The sequence below is a fragment of the Silurus aristotelis genome (genome assembly GCF_946808225.1).
Source record: "Silurus aristotelis genome assembly, chromosome: 20".
NCBI lineage: Eukaryota > Metazoa > Chordata > Actinopteri > Siluriformes > Siluridae > Silurus > Silurus aristotelis.
In genome coordinates this window covers 14,473,386-14,496,252 of record NC_139593.1, presented here as the reverse complement: position 1 = coordinate 14,496,252, position 22,867 = coordinate 14,473,386, and the positions used below count along the sequence as shown (strand labels likewise).

The window sequence follows — 22,867 nt, the reverse complement described above, 5'->3', positions numbered from 1 at the left end:
TCCTTGAAGATATGCTTTACATGGTTTGGAGAAATGAAAGATATTGAATGGCCTGTTATACAGCTCTTATCTCATCCCTACTGAACACTTTTGAGATGAATTGGACCGTTGACTGCACGCCAGACCTCATTACCTCACTTACATAAGTACCTGAATTTACTAAAGCCTTGGGGCTGATGAACACAAATCTCCACAAGCACATACCAAAATCTAATGGAACATCTTCCCAGATGAGTGGAGGGAAATCTAAGAGCAAATTGGGACTAAATGTGGAATGCTCAAAAAGAACATACCATACTTATGATCAGAAACTTTTGGCAAAATGGTGTTTACCAACAACTTGTAGGACACGTCATTTTTTTTGCACATAAAGACATTTGCACATACACATAACCAAACATAATCATCGTAAATCTGCCCAACACAAGCATTATTCTCATTTGAACATATTACATTCCTTTTTCTTCCCCTTATATATAGTGCTTGTGTAACACTGTATAGGCTCACAACCTTATTTCATTGTGCATTATGCAGAATAATATTCAAAGTAACTTTCAACAGATTGGAAATAAAAAGGTCAACAGACAAAACTGACCTCCACATGCTGACAGGTCTGAATCAGCTTCCCCATTAGTGATTCCAACTCATTGCTCCTCTTGATCAAATTGCTGAGGTTGGAGTCCAAAGTTTGCTGTAAATAAAAAAAAAGCACAGTACATTTCCTTAGATGTGTTAATACTAAGCGTAGGTAATCCCTAAAATTTGTCTAAATTCACCGACCTCTAAATACTCTCTTTCTGCCCAAGATCTCCTCATCGTGACCGTTTGACTGCTTCACAGCCTTAAAAAGCAACTGGATTGAGCGCCAGAGAGAAGGAGACTAAGTAAATAAAAAAAAAACTTGGCCCACTCAGCTGTGAAATGCGCATAGAATAGCCTACTTCTGACTTCTGACCACCTATCACATGCAGTGTCTCTTATGTAACATATCTTTGGCCAGGAACAGGGTATTTCTTTTTGCATATGCATCGTCTCTTATTGCAAATTCTCTAAACCTGCCTTTTACTGCCAAATATTGTTCTATGCTAGTCAGAAGGGAGTCAAAATATAGCAGAATTTTAAATCACAAAAGCATACTGCATAACAAAGGGGACCCAAGAGCAGTATTTTCATTATATCGATTCAGCTCAACTCGACCAGACAGAGAAAACCGAGACAAATCCAGAATACTAATTAAAGCAGCTAGACTAAGATCCAAACCAGAAATGACCCAGAACACAAAAACAGTAGAAAAATATGCAAAGAACAATGGAAGGTTAACATAAAAAATTTACACTAGACCACAAGTGTACAAGCTTCACTTACAGGACTGTTATGATCACTAATCACTATTATTGTAGTACTGCTACATACAGTTCATACGAGTTAACTAGTTAACTAACAACAAAAATGACAAGTATAAAACAATAAATGTGTGAACAAACAAATAAAAAAGTATTTTATATATTTGTAACATGTTATATATGTTCATATTAACTTATGTATTATTTATTCTTAAAATTTTCTATCTATCTATCTATCTATCTATCTATCTATCTATCTATCTATCTATCTATCTATCTATCTATCTATCTATCTATCTATCTATCTATCTATCTATCTATCTATCTACAGTGGTGGATAAAGTACATAAACCATTTACTTGAGTTATGGTAGAGATACAGAAGGTCAAATATTACTCCAGTAAATGCACTTCATTTGAACTTTCATTTGAGTAAAAGTAGAAAAGTGTTTGATTTCATATGCACCATTATTTCTATAATTTTATAATTGTTTTCTAATCATCCTATTATCAGTTATGTCACAAGACTCTTGCTTAATCAACTCACTTTATGTGAAAAGACTCTGTTACTCTTTACTCTTTTAATTTTACTTTGAGTCAAACACTAATTAAAATCTATTAAAATGATCATGAGCCAAAAACCTTATTTTTCAACTTCAATAAAAAATCACGCAAATATGGCCACGTGTGTTGTGTCAAGTTCCATCGTTTATTCCTCTCTAAACGTTCTGCTTGCCTTTGTACTGATTCTGAACTGTATGTTAGTGATTAGTAGATGCCACCAAGCGGCAATCAAAACAAGTTCAAAACAGAGCGAGCGCCCTTCCCTGAATGGTGGCGTGCTGTGTGATTAACTGGTTAAGTTTTCACTCGTAATTGATTTCACAAAATGTAGTTGAGTAAAAAGTAAGATATTTGAATTTGTCGTTAAGTTAAAGTCACCCCAAACGGAAATACTTCAGTTACTACATATATTTATTTCACCATTTATTCATTTATTAATTTCATTTGTTTTTTACATTTATTAGTTCATAAATATCATCCCAGCTAGTTAATATTTAACAAGGCAAACACAAAGTGCTAAAGACTAAATGTATACAGAATACATCTAAATGAAATACAGAAAACCAATTCTCACAAGTTATTTACAATAAAATACGAATATTCACATTCTAATCATGTTAGTAAACATAAATTCATCCTGCAGTCATGCACCTGATTTACAGCAGGATTTTTCAAACACCTAATCCAATTCACCCTCGAACTGAATTAGTTTTTTATCTTAATGTAATATCTCGGTGTGGAGAGTAAAAGAGATAAGAGCTGCCATTAGCTCAAATTGCATGCTTCGCTCAGTCCCTCGTTCACAGCCTTTTTGTTATTCCTTTATACACTGTATGTGGTCCATTATTTTTTTTAGCTTGTTTCTTTCAGATGGTCAGCAGCTTGGATCTCCTGCTTGTGCCTATCCATTTTAGTCTCTTGTGAAAACGAATGGCATGTGATCCTCTACATTCTGTATGTGCAGTCCTAATACTAGCCAGCTGTCTTTATCTGAGAGAAACATGTTGATTATGTTTGAGACAAGCAGCTTCGAGCAATTGTCAACACCCATGTTAGCTACATGCAACTCCGAGAGAGCGTCTGCCATAGTGATGTCTAATAATACACGGAATTAGGATTGGATTTCTTAAGACAGATTTACAAAACAAAAAACTAAATATCCAGCTGTAAAGCTGCAGAATGAGGCACATGAAGAGCTCAAATTAATAACAAATGATCCCCTTGTCAAAGCCTGTGGAAAAAACGGCTAACACGGGTGAATTTACAGGAGGTAGACAGGAAACCTGCTTGAAATTTTTCGAATTTTTCAACCTTTACTCAAGTAGAAGTACTACATTTTTCCACTCAAGAAGTTTGGGTTTTGACCTCTACTTCATTAAAACATAGTCATTACTACTACCTGTTTAAGTGTCACTATCTGGACCTTAATTTCAAATTTTGTTATCTAATGAATGTATCCAGGCTGAACAACCACCATATAGAACACGAGCAAAGAAAAGATGATGATCAGTGATCAGGAATGTCTCTGATCTCAGTCATATTTACATCACGGACTCCCTCTGTCTTATTCACATTAACCCCAGACTTCTTGCTGCCTTCTGCCTTGCTTATCGTTTGCTTCATGAATTAGCCTACATATGTGGTGTGTGAGAGCCAGGATATGATACAGCAGTGGCAGCTTGAAAAAGCCATACAATGAAAAGAAATAGATTGATGGGCTAAAAATGCCACGCAATGAGAAGAAAAAACATTGATGTCACCGAATAGATTAAAACTAAAGTAAAGAGTCTGTTTTGAAAATGTTAGAAGTAGGAAGCACAGATATTTGTGTCAAAAATGTAATGAGTGAAAGTACAAAGTTACGTCTATAGTGAAGTATTGATATCAGAAGAATCTACTTAAGTACTGTAACGAAGTAAAAATACTTCGTTACTTCCCATCGCTGATGCATATGTGTGTGTGTGCGTGAGTGAGTGTCCATATGTTAGGAAGGAAGCCTTTATCCTCGACTTTTTTTATGGCGCTAGGCCAGATGGTGAGGAAATGAGAGCTGTGCTTCACTCCTTCATTTTCCAGTAAACTGTTTCGCTGTTCATCCGCCTTACACACGTCTCGCTCAAACACAAAACATATAACTACGATTTATTTTATTTTATTTTGATGACAATGATAAATGGCAACATTACAGCAATTATATATAACTTTATAAATATAACTCATACAAAAGCAGAGTAAATGACAAAAGACAATCCAATCCAAGTAACAGGACTAATCAGTGACCTAGGCCAATAGCCAACCAAGGAGAGACCATTCTATTTTTGGCCACTTCCTTTTGGTTTCCTCCCTTCCAAGCGTCATTGTAATAGCATATCATCACGACAAGGGCGAGCATACAAGCGTTGCTTTTGTTTATGGACAAAAGTATTGGGACACCGGCCTTGTCTAGTCATATGTGTTTTTTCCACAAACTGTTATCACAAAGTTTGAGGGACACACTTGTATACGATGTCTTTGGGTGTGGTTGCATGGAATAGTTCCTTATTTTAAACTACGTGACCCAAACCTGTCCCACCATCACAATGCCCCTGTGTACAAGCTCCATAATGATATGAGAAATTTCCCCACTGTGGAACGAATAACGGTATATCTTATCTTATTATATGCTTTACATAGTTTCGAGTGGAAGATCTTGAGATGCCTGCTATAGAGCTCTGATATCAAAAATATTTAGCAACTTTTGGATTAATTTGGATGCTGACTACACCCTAGGCCTCCTCACCTCACCTATCAGAATCTAATGTTACTCCCCTGTGGCTGAATGAGCACAAATCTTTACAACCTCACTTCAAAATTTCAATAGTGGAGGTTATTATAAGATCAAATAGGAACTAAATGTGAAATGGGATGCTCAAAAAAACACATGCGAACCTTATAGTCAGGTATCCTCAAACTTTTGTCCACATAGCGTATATATAAAGTATGAAAACTAATAGCATAATTATGGATTCATTTAAAAACAGGCAGAAATATCACTGAAATATCATTAATATAGCAAAGTCACTACAACGAGATTTATCCCTATTATAACACTTAGTCTGCTTGATGAATGAATGAACTAGTTAAATATCATTTCACTGGTTGATGAAATAATGATTATTAGGGATGCACTAAATGCCTAACAAATGCCTATGTATTAAAATATAACAAAAAAATAACCAAAAAAACCCCATAAGGGAGCACTGTGCTTGGCAATGATGAATCATTTAACCCAATATGCTTTGTTGTCTTTGTTGTTCCCCTTCCGGTACTACCACAGGCGGTGACATAATGCGACAAAGTGTCAGGAAGTCATTATATTTGCAATGAATCTTGGTGATTTAAACAGTCAGGAGTTATAAATACATCAGGTCAAGCTATGTAGTAGGTCTTGTCCTTGCAATGAAGGTATGAAGAATGTATGCTAATGTGCTAATGTAAAACATATATAAATTCAAAATACGAGTTTCCTTGCAAAGATTTAAGTGGCGGACTGCAAGTTTGTTTAGTCTCTGCCTTGCACTTTAAGCGCAGTGTCACTGTTTTATTTTTATTACTATTAAACTTGAAAAGATACACAACAATGACAGGACTATAAAAAAAAAGTCATGCTAGCGCAGTGTCACTGTGGCTACTCACTCTGTACCGGAAAGACGATGTGTAGTGCGTTGTAAAACTTTGGTAAAAATTTCGTTTTCGCATGTGCGCAAAATCGCTGCCAATTTAATTTTTGCACCAGTTTAGCGATATGGATTCTTTAGCATTTTATGTCCACCTTCTAACATTTTTCTTAAAGGGAGAAAATCCTGATAATTCCGCATATCGAGAGCGCGAATGAATGAAGGAATGAATGGAATGAATGTTTACGTATGCTGAAATAAGTAGAACAGTTAATTATATCATATCTTTGGAAAATTCAATATTAAATACAAAACACAGTTATATACACATTTCTAATATATACATTTTCTGAACCTTTATTTCAATAAAAACCTTAGAAATAAATCCATAGTTAATCAACTGTAAATTAACATGTAAATTAATATATAATATTATAAAATATTATATAATATAAACAGATTTTTTGTCTAAAAATGCTCCACGTCCACACTTTCGATTTCAATTCATTTCCAAAAGTTGCTCATCGACACTGAAACTGAAAATGCTTACGTACTGTACAAATTGTAAAACGCTTCGACCTGCGTCCATCTGGTGTTTATTTACCCACCAGCTCTCTGAAATGTGGCAATGACAAAAAATTCATCGTTTTCGAAAGCTACTGTATGTTTTGGTTCACTGAAAACGCTTACATAATTGGGCTTCGTCATGGAAACCATGGCAAAGAACATTTTCCATAAGCGAGGAAAGCCTCCTAGTGACCAGCATATAACAATTTTGGGTGAGAGAGAAAAAAAAGTAGTGCCCCATGGGACACACAGTGGAGCTGCTGTCACCGTTATACAATACAGCAACAACTCTGAATTATGTGGCTAACACTGGCACACCTGCCTTGGTGTATCATAGACCCATTAATACCTGACATTACTGATATTTTATTCCAAGCTATGACTGTGACTGGCAACCAAAGTGGGACAACCATTAGTATTGTCAGGCCGGTGTCATGCTTGCTTTTTCCCTGATCCACTATGCCAGAGGTATGTCATCATAACATAGACCACCTGTTTCTAGTATCTGGTCAGGTCTTTGACACTAGATGAATGCTTTTCCATGTCAACGTGTCATTTGAGGCCTCTCTATCAGCTCTGCCACCAGAAAGCTCAGTTCTCATCTTCCTCTCTCAGGAGCTGAAATGTTTACTGATTTGGCAAAAATGGATAGAGACTAAGCAGATGAGTGTTAAAGGACAGACAAGGTTTGACCTTCACAACCTTCTTAGTAGTTGCCCACTAAATCACTACTGAACAGCTGTAAGCTTCCTGCCCTTTCCATAATTAACTTGGGTGTGTGTTCTTCAAAACATACACTGGCCATCCAAAAAAAAAAAGTCACCACCTGGATGTAACTAAGTAAATAGGTAAGAGCCTCCCATTGGATAATCACTGCTTGGATGATTGTTTCAGCTGGCAACAAGTAATTTAACCCGAACTGATGCAGTGAGCAGCTTCTCATTTCTTAAGCAACCATGTCGGAATACACATCCAGTGGTTGTGGAAAAGATGTTAATCTGTTTCAGAAGAGTTAAATTATTGGCATGCATCAAGCAAAGGAGATTGCTGAAACTACTAAAATTGGGTTGAGAACTGTCCAACGCATTAATAAAAACTGGACGGATAGTGGGGAACCAACATCTTCGAAATGTAGTCGGAAATAAATTCTTGAACGATTTCGATCAGCGATCACTTTCGGTGAAATCAAATCTTAAAAAACAACAGTAGAACTCTCCCATCATCAATACAAGATCTTGGTGAAAAATTACTGCAACTCTGGATGGGAATAAATGTTGTGACATTGCAGAAAACGATGCCACAGCGAATGCATGCCATAATCAAAGCTAAAGGCGGTTCGACGAAATATTAGAGTGTGTGTGTTTTTGTTTTTTGGAAGAAACAGTGTATGACAGTTAAACGTTTTTTCAGTATTCTCCTGACCATGATTCATCCTTAAGGTCCCATTTTCAAAGTAGACAAAAGGAAATCAAGAAGCTCAAGAGTACTAGCCCTAAGTTGCCCATTAAAAGCTGCCAATGCTGCATTTACACAGCGCCATTAACCCTCTCTTCTTCAAGGGGTATTATCTCATAACTGCCTTTATTCTAGACCCAAATTATTAACAACTAATATAACAATATACACAGTAACGCATCCCGCTTTGCTGTAATGTACATGGGCCAAGTGCTTCTTTTTGTCATGTTTGGAACAAAATATTTCAAGAACCATTAGTCCTTTGCTGGAACCAGGGACACTTTAGTATGTGTCTCTCTTTGAATAATATGTCTATCCTTTTGTATCTGTATTAGCATGCTTATCTAGTGCATCTAATGATCAATGCAGCATTTTTTTTCTCTTTCTTAATGTGGTTTTCTTACTTTCTGTTTGCTCGACAATGCTTATCTGCAGCACTGATACATCTTCAGATTCCTCGTGACTGCATATTGACGTACCACTGGTGCTTTCAGCATAGCCTCTGGCAGTGTTGTGCAAAAAGGACTTTCACATTCTCAGACATGCATTATCTATCTCAGGGTGACAACTTATTTTATTTATTTTTTTTTTACACTCAATTCTCGGTCAAAGCACAACAAGATTTCTGCCAGTACTTTCAGTGTTGCTCTTGGCGTTTATCCATTTAATCACAGAACCAAACTTACGCATAATGAGTGTTTTGAGGTCAGAGAAGATAAGCGAGTCAGAGCCGTAATCTCTGGAAAACAAAAGGCCAGATGGCTGAACCGAGCACAAGCCCCAACAAGTGTCCTACATACTCCCATCTTTTGAGAATGAACCAGGTGAAGACCTTAATTAGGGAATTTAAGTTTCAGAAAATTTGAGAATTACTATTACTAGGGAGTTACTATTGAACTTTTAAGATTTTTGTAATATTTTAATTATATTATATATCACTAAATTACACTTGATTCAAGTTTAGAACTTTTTGTACAGTTATACAATTTGTGTTATAAACGTTTTTCGATTCGTAAGCACGAGCCATCATTTTCCAGCTATATGTTTAATAGACATTCTTGTGTTATCGTTTAGTACTTGATATTCCCATTAATCATATAACTACATTATACACACCTACATATGAAGTAACTAAGGTCAGTTATTATAAAAGCAAAAGAAAGTAAGATATTAAAAGGACACCCATGTGCATTGGTATTGTGTAATTAATATCCGAGTATTATAACTTGTCTAGTTATGAATAACAATTTAGAATGAATGTGAAAATTTTTCAGCAATAACTGGTTAGTTGTTAAAACATGAGACAGTGTTCTTTTTAAAGCCTTTCTGCTTTCACAGATGCTTTTATTTTTCCTATCATTTCAAGAACGAGCAATAAAATATAAACTCCCTGACCTGACAGTGCCCTTCAGGAAACTGAGGCTGCATCACAGCACTGTCTAGCAAAAGAGTCGTCATTCTAACAAATATCAGTTTTTAAAAAATAACTACGAGAGAAAAAAGTGTCACACAGTATTTACTGTCAAATCAAAGGACAGTAAATCTGCCGAATCTTAAATGAATACAATCACGTGACCCATATTCATGCCTGTGATAGAATACTGGAAAACTATGTTTTACTAAATGACTCATTTCGGATCAGATTTTGGAAATGATGAGTTATTCTTTTAAACATTATTTTTTTGGAGGTGGATCAAAGATCATAGTGGGTTTGTGCAATGGGCGTACACCCGGCATGTGACTGGAATGCATTAAGGATGGGTCCCTAATCCTTTTCAGGAAAGCTTGCACACATATTCGCACCTAGTGAGAATCTATTTTGACTAGCTCACCAACTGGCATATGTTCACAAAGTGGGAGAAAACCAAACAACCCAGATGAAACTCACACAGATGCAATGAGAATTGTATACTAACTCAGCGCAGACACTAAACCAAATTCAGGATCGAACCAGGGATCAACTGTGACAGATCAATTTAGGTTAAAGAAAGAGCTCACACAAAGTAACCCAACGTATTTTCTACATACCTTTAGTTTCTCATAGCGCTCGTTTAGCGCTGCCACCTGGTGGTCACGATGGCGGCCCACCAGCTTACAGAGGGAGCAGATGAGCTGCTCATCTGTGACACAGTACATGTTTACTTTCTCCTCCTCATGTTCAAGGCACTGCAGGCCTCTGAGGTGCGAGTCAGGCATGGGTTCAATGAGGCGATGTCCAGTAAATGGTTTCTTGTTGGGGTGGGTGGCACGCAGGCACTCCTCGCAGTAAGACACCTCACATGTTACGCAGGTCTTCACAGCGCACTGCGGGGGTTCCTGCTCACAAAACTGGCACTGCACCAGCTCAGTGGGTGAGGAAGGTGCAGTGGCAGTCGTCATGGCGCCGAGAGGGCTGTCACCTGGGGAACTGTGCCCGCTGGAGGACAGAAGGAGAGTGGCTGAAGTCGAAGCCCTTTGGACACGGTCGATGATGTTCTGGAGTGTGACGTTGCGCTTAAGTGCGTCCAGGCCACGCTGAGGGCTCAGTGAGATGGCATAGCGGCACGTAGGGCACTGGAAGGCGCAGATGGCGTCGCTTGGCTCACCTGAAGTGCAATGCGAGACCAGAATGCGGCGAGCACAATTGAAACACAGACTGTGGGCACAGGGCAGCAGCAAGGGGTCCTCAAACAGCTCCAGGCAGATCGGGCACGTCAGCTCCGACTCCAAGGTTTCCATTCTTTTTAGGTGGAGCGAATAGGGAAGGGCATTAGCAAAATCCAGGAGAGCCAGGCAGATATCTGGGAAAGACAACATACCAAAATGATATAGGTGAAAGGGTTTAGATATCAGGCATTATACACACCATGGGGTGCAAAGTCCAGCATCCAAGTATAACATAATCCTCTGTGATTTAGTTTTGGGTTTCAACAGACTAATCTGTAGATTCATCAAGCGATTAAAATAGAAAATCACTTATATTTACAATTAAGCATTATTCACATTAATCATGGTGTAATTACTCTCTGTTTATCCCATTTGCCCAAAATATATTGTCATAAACGAGCAGTTTCTACTTCTATATTTCCTTTTTTACAATAACATCACATGGTAAGATGATTACCAAAGTAGAATTCCATCAGCTATGTCAGGCATGTCCTAAACAAGCCAAACGATCGGTCTTAATTAGCCATGACACTTCTTCTCTCATTACTGAAACACTCTATCTGTGTATCTACCCCCCCACCACTTCCACCCCCTGCACCCACCAAGACTACATAAAACCAGATGCTTGCACACGTCACAAAACCCTTAGCCACGCCATTGATATTTAAATGTCACAAAAATGTTTCAACAAGCCACTCTGACTCACCAGAAGAGATAGATGATGTTATGACGTCGGACTGTGGATTTCATTTTGTGTGGATCATTTGCCAGAGTTTTAAACTGGGGGGGGCAGTTGGGATTGTTAAAAAGTGCACGGATCATTTAGATACTGTCACTCAATGGGAGTGTTTTTCAAAGCCTGATGTGACTTATCTCAGATAAGCCGTCCTGGCCTTCAAAACCCACCTTCTGTGCCACGTTAAAATAATAATAATTGAAATAACAAAAAAACAAAAAATGATCTAATAATAAAAATCTGTTAACAGCCTTTAAATACATATAGAACATACAATTTAAACTGAACTCCTGTTAAAAAAATAAAAAAAAAAGTGGTATTAAAGCCAAAAAAAATTAGAGAGAAAGTAGTTTTTATACAGAAAAATAGCCACAGTTGAGAAAATGCTGCAATCTGATAGCAGCTCGAATAATTGATTTACTTTTTCTGCCCACAGTGCACACGCATTAGCAGAGGTCCCTAGAAGCACACACACTTTTCACATTTTATCAGTACCTACCAACGAATCCCTCCTGAGACCAGGCAGCAGCGACATCTCTCCTGATGATCAAGCCCAGCGACCCAAATCGAAAAATTGACGAGAGGCTCGACACAGAGCCTCATGTACACAGCTTTGGCTAAAGCTGCCTAACAGCTTGCATCGGTTCACCACTACTCAGCACTCACACACACACACACACACACACACACAATCTCCTATTCTAATTGGCTTATTTCTGGGATGGTAGTTGTGTCTAATGTCTGTTTCAGGCCGTCTCTTGTTTCACCTCCGAACAGGAAAAATAAGCTTTATCCCGACAATTCCAGGAAAGTCAGTTTCCTCCACCCTGTGGCTTGGGCAGCCAGAGGTGTGTGCATGTGGTGGGGGTGGTAGGGAACAGAGGAACCGACAAAGTCAAAGATACGTGAAGAACTGGAAGTGCATTCCAGCACAGAGAGTAATTCATTTAGGGCGCACAGCGTACTGGTGAAAAGAACAAGGATAAATGAGTTGTCGTCTTGCTGCTCATTGTGTGTGAATGAGGGTTTGAATCGGAGAGGAAATAACACCAGGAGTTTAAGCTGGCATGTGCACACAAATAACTTCTAAGTGTGTCCGGCTTTCCTGTGTTTTTTTCTTTTTTTTCTTTCTGCAATTCTTTTTTGTCAGTGATTTGGTTCAAGTGGAATTTTACAACAGACAACAGCATGGAACAATTAGGCCACAGGTGGCAGAGGAAGGAGCTCATAAACACCTATTGAGGTCAAACGGATTTGAATCCACTTTTAAACAGGAATCGATTTTAAACGATTGTATAGTTTACATTCACGTACAGCACATTGGCCGTCCTATGAGCGGGAAAAAACGAATGGATAATAAAATACATTCAGTGACCTTTTAATCGAGCATTATTATAGCCCACTGTGATCACTGCACTGTCTTAGAGTGGGCATGAATTACCAAAATCCGTGCAAAATTCAGCCAAACAAGAGAAACCAAACCGTTTTTATCCGAACCATGCTTGGCTGATTTGATGTAATCACTGTTGCATTGAGATGGTTATCTAGAACTCTGGTTTAATTTGATTTAATTGCAAATGAATGATTAACAGCTGAAACGTCTCTGCTGTGTATTCATAAAATAAAACAGGCGTACTTAAATACATACCTATGTCACTTAATATTAACTTGTGCAGCAACTATGGTTTCTATAGCAAAAGGAACCTCGTTTTGAACTTTGACGTTAAGCCAAAATATGAAGTTACCAAGTAAGAATTAAAATTGCTCTAAGTAAGAATATTGAATATTGACTTAATATGAGAATATTGACTTCCTGGCATATATTTCTGTAGTGCTGTATATGCCAAGACATTAACATAACCCATATTCTATGGTATTTCATAACATACATAATATGGACATAACTGGCCAATTTATGGACACCAGAGTTTCGTGTGTCCTTTTAAATATCATATTCCACATTTAGACCTCATTTCTGTTATAATAACCTCCACTTTTCTGGAAAGATTTTTTTAACTAGATGTTGCAGATTTTGGAGATTTATTCACAAGGACATGTGTAAAGCCAGGTACTGCTCCAAGGTGTTGAATAGGGTTTAGGTTGGAGCTCTGTAGCAGGCAACTCAAAATCTTTCACTCCAAATCCAGCTCACTTTGTGCACATGGCATTGTCATGCTGAAACAGGTTTGGGTCTTCCGGTTTTATTGAAGGGTAAACTAATTAATTAAAAGACAACTTATATAATTGGGTGCCTCCAACTTTGTGGTAACATTCAGAAGAAGCAAATATGGCAGTAAAATAAATCAGGTGTCCTGATACCTTTGTCTAAATAGTAAAACTTTCTTTCGGCTTCTCCCATTAGGGGTCGCCACAGCGGGTCATCCGCATGTTTGATTTGGCACATGTTTTTACGCTGGATGCCCTTCCTAACGCAACCCTCCCCCCATTTATCCGGGCTTGGGACCGCCACTAAGGCTTGTACAACCCTAATGGCTGGGGTCGGTTCCCTGACCGGGGATAGAACCCGGGCCGCAGCGGTGAGAGCGCCGAATCCTATAGTAAACTTGTATATCTAGTTATATTTCTTTACAGCAGCCATCAGAAATCTTGTGCATGAACTGCTTTTGGCTTTTTCTCTGAGGATCACCTGAATACTGTAGCATAAAAGCATTTCTGCCCATTTGTTCACATGTTACAGAACATAGGAAAGTCTAGCCATTGTTAAGAGCTCAGCTACTTGTCCTCCAAAAGAGGATGGTATATGAGGCAATCCTGCACTTTTTAAATTTAGATGGATTCAGAAAGCATGCTCTTAATACCAGGTTGGATATTTATTCTTACTTATTCAACTTTATGAATGACATTTGGTTGCAGTGACAGAAGAAAATCTGACTAAAATATGGAAAATTACACTTAATATCCACCTTTCGTATATAATTGCTAGTCTGCCTGGAACTAACAGGGCCTGATAAACACATTTTCCTACCTGGTCACTGCCTTTACAAAACATGCTAAAAGCAGCTGACTGGTGTTTGGTTCAAAAGTATTTGTGAGGGAATTTCAGTAATGTCTTGTGCGCTTTGATTCGAAAACTTTGTACTTTCCATACTTTGTATATCAACCGAACGTTTTTGTGTTTCTCTTGTTTGTTTGATTTGGCAATAACACTTTGTTCTTGTTTCCTTTTTAAACCACTCATTTTCCCCTATTCTTGTTTCCCCACAATTTTAAGAAATGCATTTCCAGAGGTGAGTCATCTTGTTCCTTAGTTTGCACACGTTTACTAGTTTCTCGTGTATATATATATACGAGAAACCACTCTTCCCTGGTTTCACCTGATCCTGCCTTTTATGCTTGTTTTATTTTTAATGCTTGTTTTATGTTCGTTCCATATAACCCTCCAACTGTTTGTGACCCCTGCGAGGTTTTTATAATTTTATTACACTATTAAGACATTAAACCCACAGCAAAATCCATTCAAAGTTGATTTGGAAAACCACTTCGAAGACTCCTTGGGGGAATTGCGTCGACTACAGTAACTGTGTAAAAAGAATAACATTTAACCTTTTGACCTAAACGTCAACATGTACAAAATCTACTGTACTCCTTTACTGCCTGTATGTCTTCCATATGTTTCAAAAGTTACATTTATTAAGTTTAAAAAAAAAACAAGCTATGACACTGCTGTTGAGAAGTGGCCACCAGGTGGAGACGTTATAAGGCATATCATTTGTTACAGTCTTAATACATTAATCAGACAAAATCCATAACTATGGTTTCAAATGCATTTGCTGTAACTGGGTTACATGCAATAAGAAATGTAAATGTATTTAATTAAGGCCTGAAATAATGAGCCAGAGATCTGTGTGTTTAGGAAAAGAAGAGGAATTGCTTATCTGTGTAGTTTATGATGCAAGTGGATATGGCATGCTACAGAGAGCAGTGTGCAAAGTAGGTCAGTGACACTGTCCTATCTTACAGCAATGCGTACATATTGAGTTTTGCTATAAAAATAGTCGATGGATGTCGAATTAATTTGCAACACAAACTAGAAGGATTAAACATTGGGACTAGGGTAGATATTTTACAGTTTCGTGGTTAGTCACAGCGTACGATTGAATGTTTAGTTTACTGCTGAGTCATTAAACTGCTTTCTCTCTTTAACCATGTTTTTTTAACAAAATCATTTCTGTACTCTACATTTTTTCAATATACTTTACATTTCTTATATACTTTACATTTCTTATATACTTTACATTTCTTATATACTTTACATTTCGTATATATTTTACTTTTCTGTATTCTATACTGCAGTGATTTTTGGTAAAGAATTGCAACTTGTTGATATGCACAATAATATATAATAATAATATTATTATAATATATAATAATAAAATGTTTCATTCATAAGTGCCATTCAGAGCACTTAAAACTAAAACATAAATCAACATATCAATGCCAACCACTCAGTCAACACTCCCAAATCAGTCATTTTTCATAATATTCACTGTCAGCATTTTCTAATCACTATCTAATCTACCCTGCTCATGCTGTTTTGCATTACGGTGAGCTCTGGTTATCAACTCTGCTTTGTATATTCATAGTTATTTTACTGGACTTGTTGTTTTGACAGGCAGGCACTTTCCTTCTGCATCGCTCCCAGACTGATGTGCCTGCAACTAATTACAAACCCTTTCATGTTGAAATCAGCTCTAACTGAGCATGCTTGTCACAATTAATGGGATTGGATGTCGGTGTAAGGATGTGCACGAGGCAAGCCAGAGAAAAAATTTCTTAATCTCTTACATCTAGCCTGCACAACATCTGCCATGCTCCCTAACCCGCACTTTGCGACCTAGAAATATCAGGAAAATGTAGGCAAAGAATTAACACTTTTAAAGGCGGGATGTGTTGTGTGTGGAGAATTCAAGTGAAAAGAGGGCACAATGTAAAATTTGGACATTGTCACAAAATACACACATATATATATATATATATATATATATATATATATATATATATATATATATATATATATATATATATATATATATATATATATATATATATATAGGGTTAAATATAAACAGGACTTTCTATGGTCCTACAACAGTATAATGTCAAAATAATAATAATAATAATAATAATAATAATAATAATAATAATAATAATAATAATAATAATGGAGCAAATAACAGCATTCGTAAATCATAACCAGGAACAAAAATGGACCAAATATGCAACTCATCATCTCTTAAATCAAAATGTATTATGTATATTTTTTCTCTTTTCTATAGATATTTCTAATGTACCGTAAACATACATGTAATGTGTATGTATACATGAGCATATACTGATAGGTACAAGTGTGAATAGATGTACTGTATATATACATATGTTTATATTTGATATAAAAGTGTATTCAGTTATAATGTCTGACGTACATCTGCTGAGAGTCTGTGGCATCACACTATCACCCCAACCCCCACCCCCCCGACCCCCAGCCCCAACCCACCCAAGCCAATAAGGGAAGAATTTGTAGTGACTGTTTGCAGAGTTTCACAAGTGAACCCAATTCATTACAAAAAACCTTGCATGTCAAGCTAACTAAAGCACGTTCCTGTTTTGCTGGGACAAGGACATGTCTCTCCTTGTGGTGTTTGTCGTAACTCCAAATTTAACCCACTCCTAAAAACCTCATAATTAAAGCAAGCCTAAGGGCACTACTGTTGCATCTGTCATCAACAATCCCAGAACCGGTCCTGGTTCAGCAAGGAGGGTGGATGTGCCCTAAATTGCTTGCATCTTGGTTTGAGCACACAGCAGCCATCTGTCCCAGTACATAAGGGAAGACAAGGCAGCTTGCATTTATCTCAAAAAATATATGTGGCTCTAAATACCGTAGAAAGCCCAAAGGACAAAACTTTAAAATGGACACTGTCAATGGAAGGCAAACCTTAAAAAGCATTTGTTGTCTAGAGTGAAGGGGATATAAGAATAGGCATCACCATCCCATCGCCATGTTATTCTTTCTGTATACCATTGCGCAACTATTAATCTAAAAGCATTAACTCTCAATCCTAAGTCATAGCGAATTCTGTTGATCTGTTGTTCTGTTCTGTCTATTTTCAAGCAACACTCAATGCTAGTTGGGCTTCTTGTGGATAGATAGATAGATAGATAGATAGATAGATAGATAGATAGATAGATAGATAGATAGATAGATAGATAGATAGATAGATAGATAGATAGATAGATAGATAGATAGATAGATAGATAGATAGATAGATAGATAGATAGATAGATAGATAGATAGTTAGTTAGTTAGTTAGTTAGTTAGTTAGTTAGTTAGTTAGTTGTCAGATATGACAGTTTGTAGCTAGGGGGCTCTTTAGGTTGCCTTTATACATGAGATTCAACTCCTTATAAGACTCTGTATCTGACAGCCAAGCAGCCATGTCGACTTTTAGCATCACTAAGCAGTCAAAGCAGAAGATGTCCAATCCAAACTCCAGCATCCTGAAGATTGATCCTGACACTGTCAAAGTGTAGCTGGTGCCCAGTTTCAGCTTCCGGAGCATTCAAAAACTGGCAACATGGGGGAAACCTATTTAGCATGCTGTTATTATGTATCCATGGGCCCATACAGTTTATACAGTGGCGCATTTCGACAAAACCCACCCCCAGTACTGTGTGTTAGGGAAACTTTAAAAGGACCAGCATTCAAAGTGGATGTTATGTAGAGAGAGAACCACTCAGTTCTGCTAGCAGTACATAGTCCATGGGCCAGCATTCCAACCAGGGAAGAGTAAAAGAAGGGTGCTTATACTTGTATAATGTACATTACAGATGTACATTACAGCACAGTTAAATTCTACCTTGAGCTGGGGTCAGAGCACAGGATCAGACTTTTAGTAGTGCTTTGTATTAATACACTTTAATACAATACCCAAGTCTCCAAACATTACATTTCTGGCCAAAGTTACCACTCATACCACAGAGATTACATGTTACTCTGACTGCTGCTGCCAAGTGCATAGCTCCATATGGTGTACATGTGGTCTGACGTGTACGAGATTAGAAGGAGAAAGCAAATGATGGCTGTATGACAGTGGTATTTACTGCAGAGCTAATGCCATTCATCAGTCTGTGTCTTTGTTTGAAAGTCTGGGCATCTGAGAACTTACCTAGGTTAATATATTCGTGTTTGCATATGTGCAAGTGTACAGCATTATTCAGGTACACGTTTGCCAACAGTCTGTTGTGACAGACAGAATAAGGTTAATGAAAGCATGTTACAGAGGGTCTGTTTACACATATAAAGGTCAGCGATGATGGATCTAATGACCAAATGGTGGGCCAGTAATCATAAAAACAGCATTCAACATTTCATTCACACCTACTAATAACTCCAGCTAATTGAGCAATGTTATAGGTGTTAACTGTATTACAGGCATGATGCATTTAACAAATGTGCTATAAAACAGTCATTTTTTAAAGATTTTATACGCGTACAGAATCTGAAATTGCTGCATAACCTCATAAATATGCTAATATTTAAAAATTTGTACTATATCATTTCTTTCATGTGAATCAAAGCTTTAGTTTGAGGCATCAAGCAGCCTTTTTTGTTTCTTGATATATTACCTCCCAAAAAATATAATATGTATTTCATACAACATCAAAGAATCTACAGCTACCATTATTACCTGAGCTATAATCACAAAATTACACACTTCCTGTCTCGTCTTGCTTTTTACCACGTGGAGGTGGAGGGCACCTGTTATTACCTGCCGTAACCTGAACGGCAAAATGCAGGCGACATCTGTAAAAGCAACCAGAGCTGTGAAAGATTTTTTATGTCGAAACATGTTTAAAAAAAATGTCCAAAATTGAAGCATATTAAAAATCTCCTGGATAATAAATGGATGGATGATCGGATTTAGTGGTGATTTTCTTTCTAAATGGACCAGCATAATCACATTACCAAATCTTGGAAGCAATGTGATACAGATCTGAGACCAATATAGAAACTAATTCCTTGGTATTTTCTTGCTATTACTATCATTTTGATGATTATATATAGAGTTATACCTGTGATGTGCTTTTATCATCACACTCTCAAACAGAGATTCTCTAGGGGTCTTCAGATAATGAAGTGTTCTGTTTTTCCCATAAAAAGGGGATTTTCAAAGGGAGTGTTCCAGTAAAACCTTAAAAATTCCACACAAATCTTTGCTAAATTGTTACAGAAATAGTTACAACCCTGATTAAGGTTCTGTTAAAATGATAATAGCTGTAGCTATAGCTGCTTTTAGTATTTGCAGGACTTTATTATGTTTTAGGCACCAGCTGTTTTAAACATTGTCATCTGGGCAGCAAATCCATTTTCCGAGATTTCATATTTGCCACGCTGACGTATCTCAAAACATTCAGTCAATCAAAACTGCAAAACTTACAACATAAATAATTCAGCATACTTACTCATTACGGCTTCTACATGTAGACCTTTAAACTACTCTGCTAAGCTGCAAGCTGTTACATATCTATCGACTGTTCATTCCTCTATACACTTGCATACCTCAGTGACAGGTATTTGGTTATAGATTTTCCTGTTGCGTTTATGGCTCGGCCATTAAAATGTCGGGAATGGAAAGATCTATTGTTGATATTGAGTTCGAGGCATAAATCAGCTACGATGCTCAAGCTGTTGATCAAAAAAAAGAGTTCCATCAGAGCTTATACAAGATTCACTGGCGTAAAAATGCATTCCTCTGAAACAGACATCCCAACAAAACTGCAGAATGAATGAATTCTAGGAACTAAGATTGACAAGGAAATGGGTGATGCCATGCCATTTTTTCAAAATGAAGCATTCACAATTCTTGCAACTGTTTAGTTCATTAGTTCCAATTTTTTAATTTATATTTTGAGAGGTTTATTCATGACAAAAGAAAGGTCATATGATGCAACCTCAAATACTAAACTAAATACTAATAGTGCCAAAAGTAGTCGATTCAGGTCTACATTTCTCCGCATGAGCCTTTTGAAACCTTTCCTAGTAAACACGCATCGTCTGACAGACAGCAGACAAGAGTTTTTAACATTCTACACGACACCACGCTGCCTGGGCGTGTCCGAACATCAGCCTTCAGGGTTGTACAAACCACCCCCGACACCTTGCTCCTTGCAGCGGTAGACACAGGATTAAATTCCTCAACAGCCTGCGTTTGTTTGACAACCCGATCAAGACTTTGGTGGATTTATTAAGACAAGGCACATCTGCTAAACCCACCACTTGGTCCTGCGATTTTTTTTCATATGACCTTATGCTTTTGAAATCCCGAGATCAGAGTGCTTAGATTAGTTTGGGATTTATAGTATTATATTTAGTAAGAACTTCTTTCTCATCTGCATTCTCCTCTTCTATTAGGTAGGTCAGGCCATTTTCAGCTTTCCACACAAATCTGAAGGCATTCTAACAAGTGAGAGTCGTTTAATCTACACAAATGAAGTCATAATAAAAGCTGACTTCTAACCCCATCTGCCATTAAAACAACAACAACAACAACAACAACAACAATATTTGTTTAAGCAAATTCATCCATTAAAATCTTAATACATTTCTATTCATGGACACAAACAAGGCTAATACATAGTTTCTCAAAAAGGCCACATAGCCTACTTTTCTATTAGAAATTATTTGCTGTGAATGGGGGATTTTACAGATGCCCTCTAGTGGCAAAAATTCAATTGAACACAAAGACTGTGCATCTGCCAAAGAACCACTTATACCCAACTAGGTGACTCATCAAAGACATATCAACACTTCAGGAATACCTGAAACCAGTCTGACTCCATGCAACAGCTCTGCTTACACAGAACGTCTACCTGAGAGCAGAGCACTGGAGCATGAACAATGTTTCATGTAGTCATGTAGTGATGCAGAAGTGTTTTGGCTCATTTTGATAAGCAATTCGAGGCCAGATCGAGAGTGGAGAAGGAATGTTTTTGAAATGTTTGCTACATATGGAACTTTAAAAAAGTTCAGATCAGTTCACAAAAAGCTAGTTGTGCGCTAAAATTAGCCGCTCGCTAGCATCAGGTCTAAGATATGAACAGACCGAATGACTCTGTAGCCAAGAGCAATCTTTCTGACTCATGAGGCACTTGCAATGCTTAACAAGTTACAACGGCTGAGACACGGAGAGAAAAGGAGACAGTAGGAATAACAGAACAACTGCTACCATGTGCCCTGACAGGTTTACAGTTTTATGGGGGGGTTTGACTCTCTTAGTCAAGTTCTGCATAAAAAAAAAAATAATAAAAAAAAACATCTGTGTCAAAATTTCTTCATAACAATAGATGGCAGTGTGTGGATACTTGACATCCACTAGTGGGACAAGCTTGTCTTGATCGGACTGGATCCATCCAGAGATGGTCGGATTTGATCTGTGTCAGCTCCTGTCACTGTCAGGGTGAAGTGTGTGACAGTTTGAAGAAACAAAGGAGTGCAGTGTTTGCTTGTTACAAAATCCTCCTCCTTTTTTCTTTCCCTACTGTAGGCTGAAGTCTGATAAGCCACCAAACACAGCATTACTGTGTGGCATTGAATTCCTGCTACTGAGGCCAAAGTTTAATCAGTAACATATTCCTGCAACACACTCACACACACACATACACATACACAATGCAAATTCTTTTAATGCTTGAACACTTTCAATGGGGACCCTTAAACACTCGAGACAGAAAAGTAATGAGGGCATCTAAGGTGAAATAAAAAGAGGTCGGCCCAAGCTGACTCAGGAGGCTTCAAGTTTATTACAAGCGCTGACACATCATGCACATCCAACATCACTTAAACAAGCTCGGTCTGCTCAGATTACTCTGGTTTGGACTTGCTGAGGTTTCTCTCCCAGGCTTTTCAATTCAGGACAGCACAGACTAGTTATTCATGAATTTGCTTCCTGGAATGTCACAAGTTAAAAGTTGTCCCACAAGTGCGGTCAACAGAACGTTTACCCTATAAATCAGGATCTCTTGTGCGTGACAATCAAAAATCCAACCAAATTTTGCTCAGCCGGGTTTCTACTTACCTTCCACATGGTTAAAATTCCATCCAGCAAGCAGAGTGAAAAAGAGGTGTGAATGCTCAGGTTTCCCTGTGAGAATGCACTCTGGTGGCTTTGCCTCGCACACTGTGCACTGCTCAGGGAAGTTGGAGTGTGTAGCGTGTCCGACTTCGAGTGTGTCACTGGCTCTCATGGAGCATCAGCTTCCCCTGAAGTGCTCAGGAGGAGCAAACCTAGCCTGTCGGTCCGCCTCCAAATCACTCAGCCCTCCCTCTCTCGCTCCATCCAGTTTCAGCCAAGGGCATGGGAAATATGGAGTGGGACGGGTTTGCAGGAAGGGACCAATGATAATCTAGATGGTGTGTGATATTCCAATGGAGCGGGGGCGTTAGGCTGATGAATTATTATGGCAGGATTTATCATGTCTCCCAGCCTCAGGCTAAATTTTCTCATCTCTCTCTCTCTCTCTCTCTCTCTCTCTCTCTCTCTCTCTCTCTCTCTCTCTCTCTCTCTCTCTCATTCTTTCACTCTCACTATTGTTGCAGTAATCTCAGATGATATTGTCTCATCTAATAACTCTCTGTTCACCTTTTCTAGCTTCTGTCATAAACCTGCTATTATCAGCTATATAATTGTAGTTCATTTTTCTCCATTTATACCTTCACAGCTTACAGACAAGAAACAAACAAAACAAGTCCTGCTTCCTCCCAAAATCTTTTTATCTTGGTTTATAGATGCTGATGTCCACTGTCAGTCAGTCTGAATGTCTTTTTATCTTTGCAGACGAACTAAGCAAGTTTTTATTAGCTACTCCTAAGTGATGCTTTAG

The 22,867-nt window shown here is 37.8% G+C and overlaps 1 protein-coding gene across 2 annotated transcripts in view; it reads right to left on the bottom strand.

The window, feature by feature from the left end:
• Nucleotides 1-22,312, bottom strand: part of mid1 (midline 1) — a 37,160-nt gene extending 14,848 nt beyond the window's left edge. Inside the window, exons 1-3 of one of the 2 annotated variants that reach the window (XM_083522322.1) lie at nucleotides 22,063-22,312; nucleotides 9,613-10,364; nucleotides 596-691 (exon numbers count right to left, since the gene is read on the bottom strand). In XM_083522322.1, the coding sequence (XP_083378448.1) occupies nucleotides 596-691; nucleotides 9,613-10,364; nucleotides 22,063-22,231 (1,017 nt within the window). In that variant the 5' untranslated portion in view covers nucleotides 22,232-22,312. Of the gene's footprint in view, nucleotides 1-595; nucleotides 692-9,612; nucleotides 10,365-11,465; nucleotides 11,841-22,062 lie in introns of those variants that run through there. The other variant, XM_083522323.1, reaches the window with a different exon arrangement.
• Between the last annotated feature and the right edge of the window lie 555 nt (nucleotides 22,313-22,867).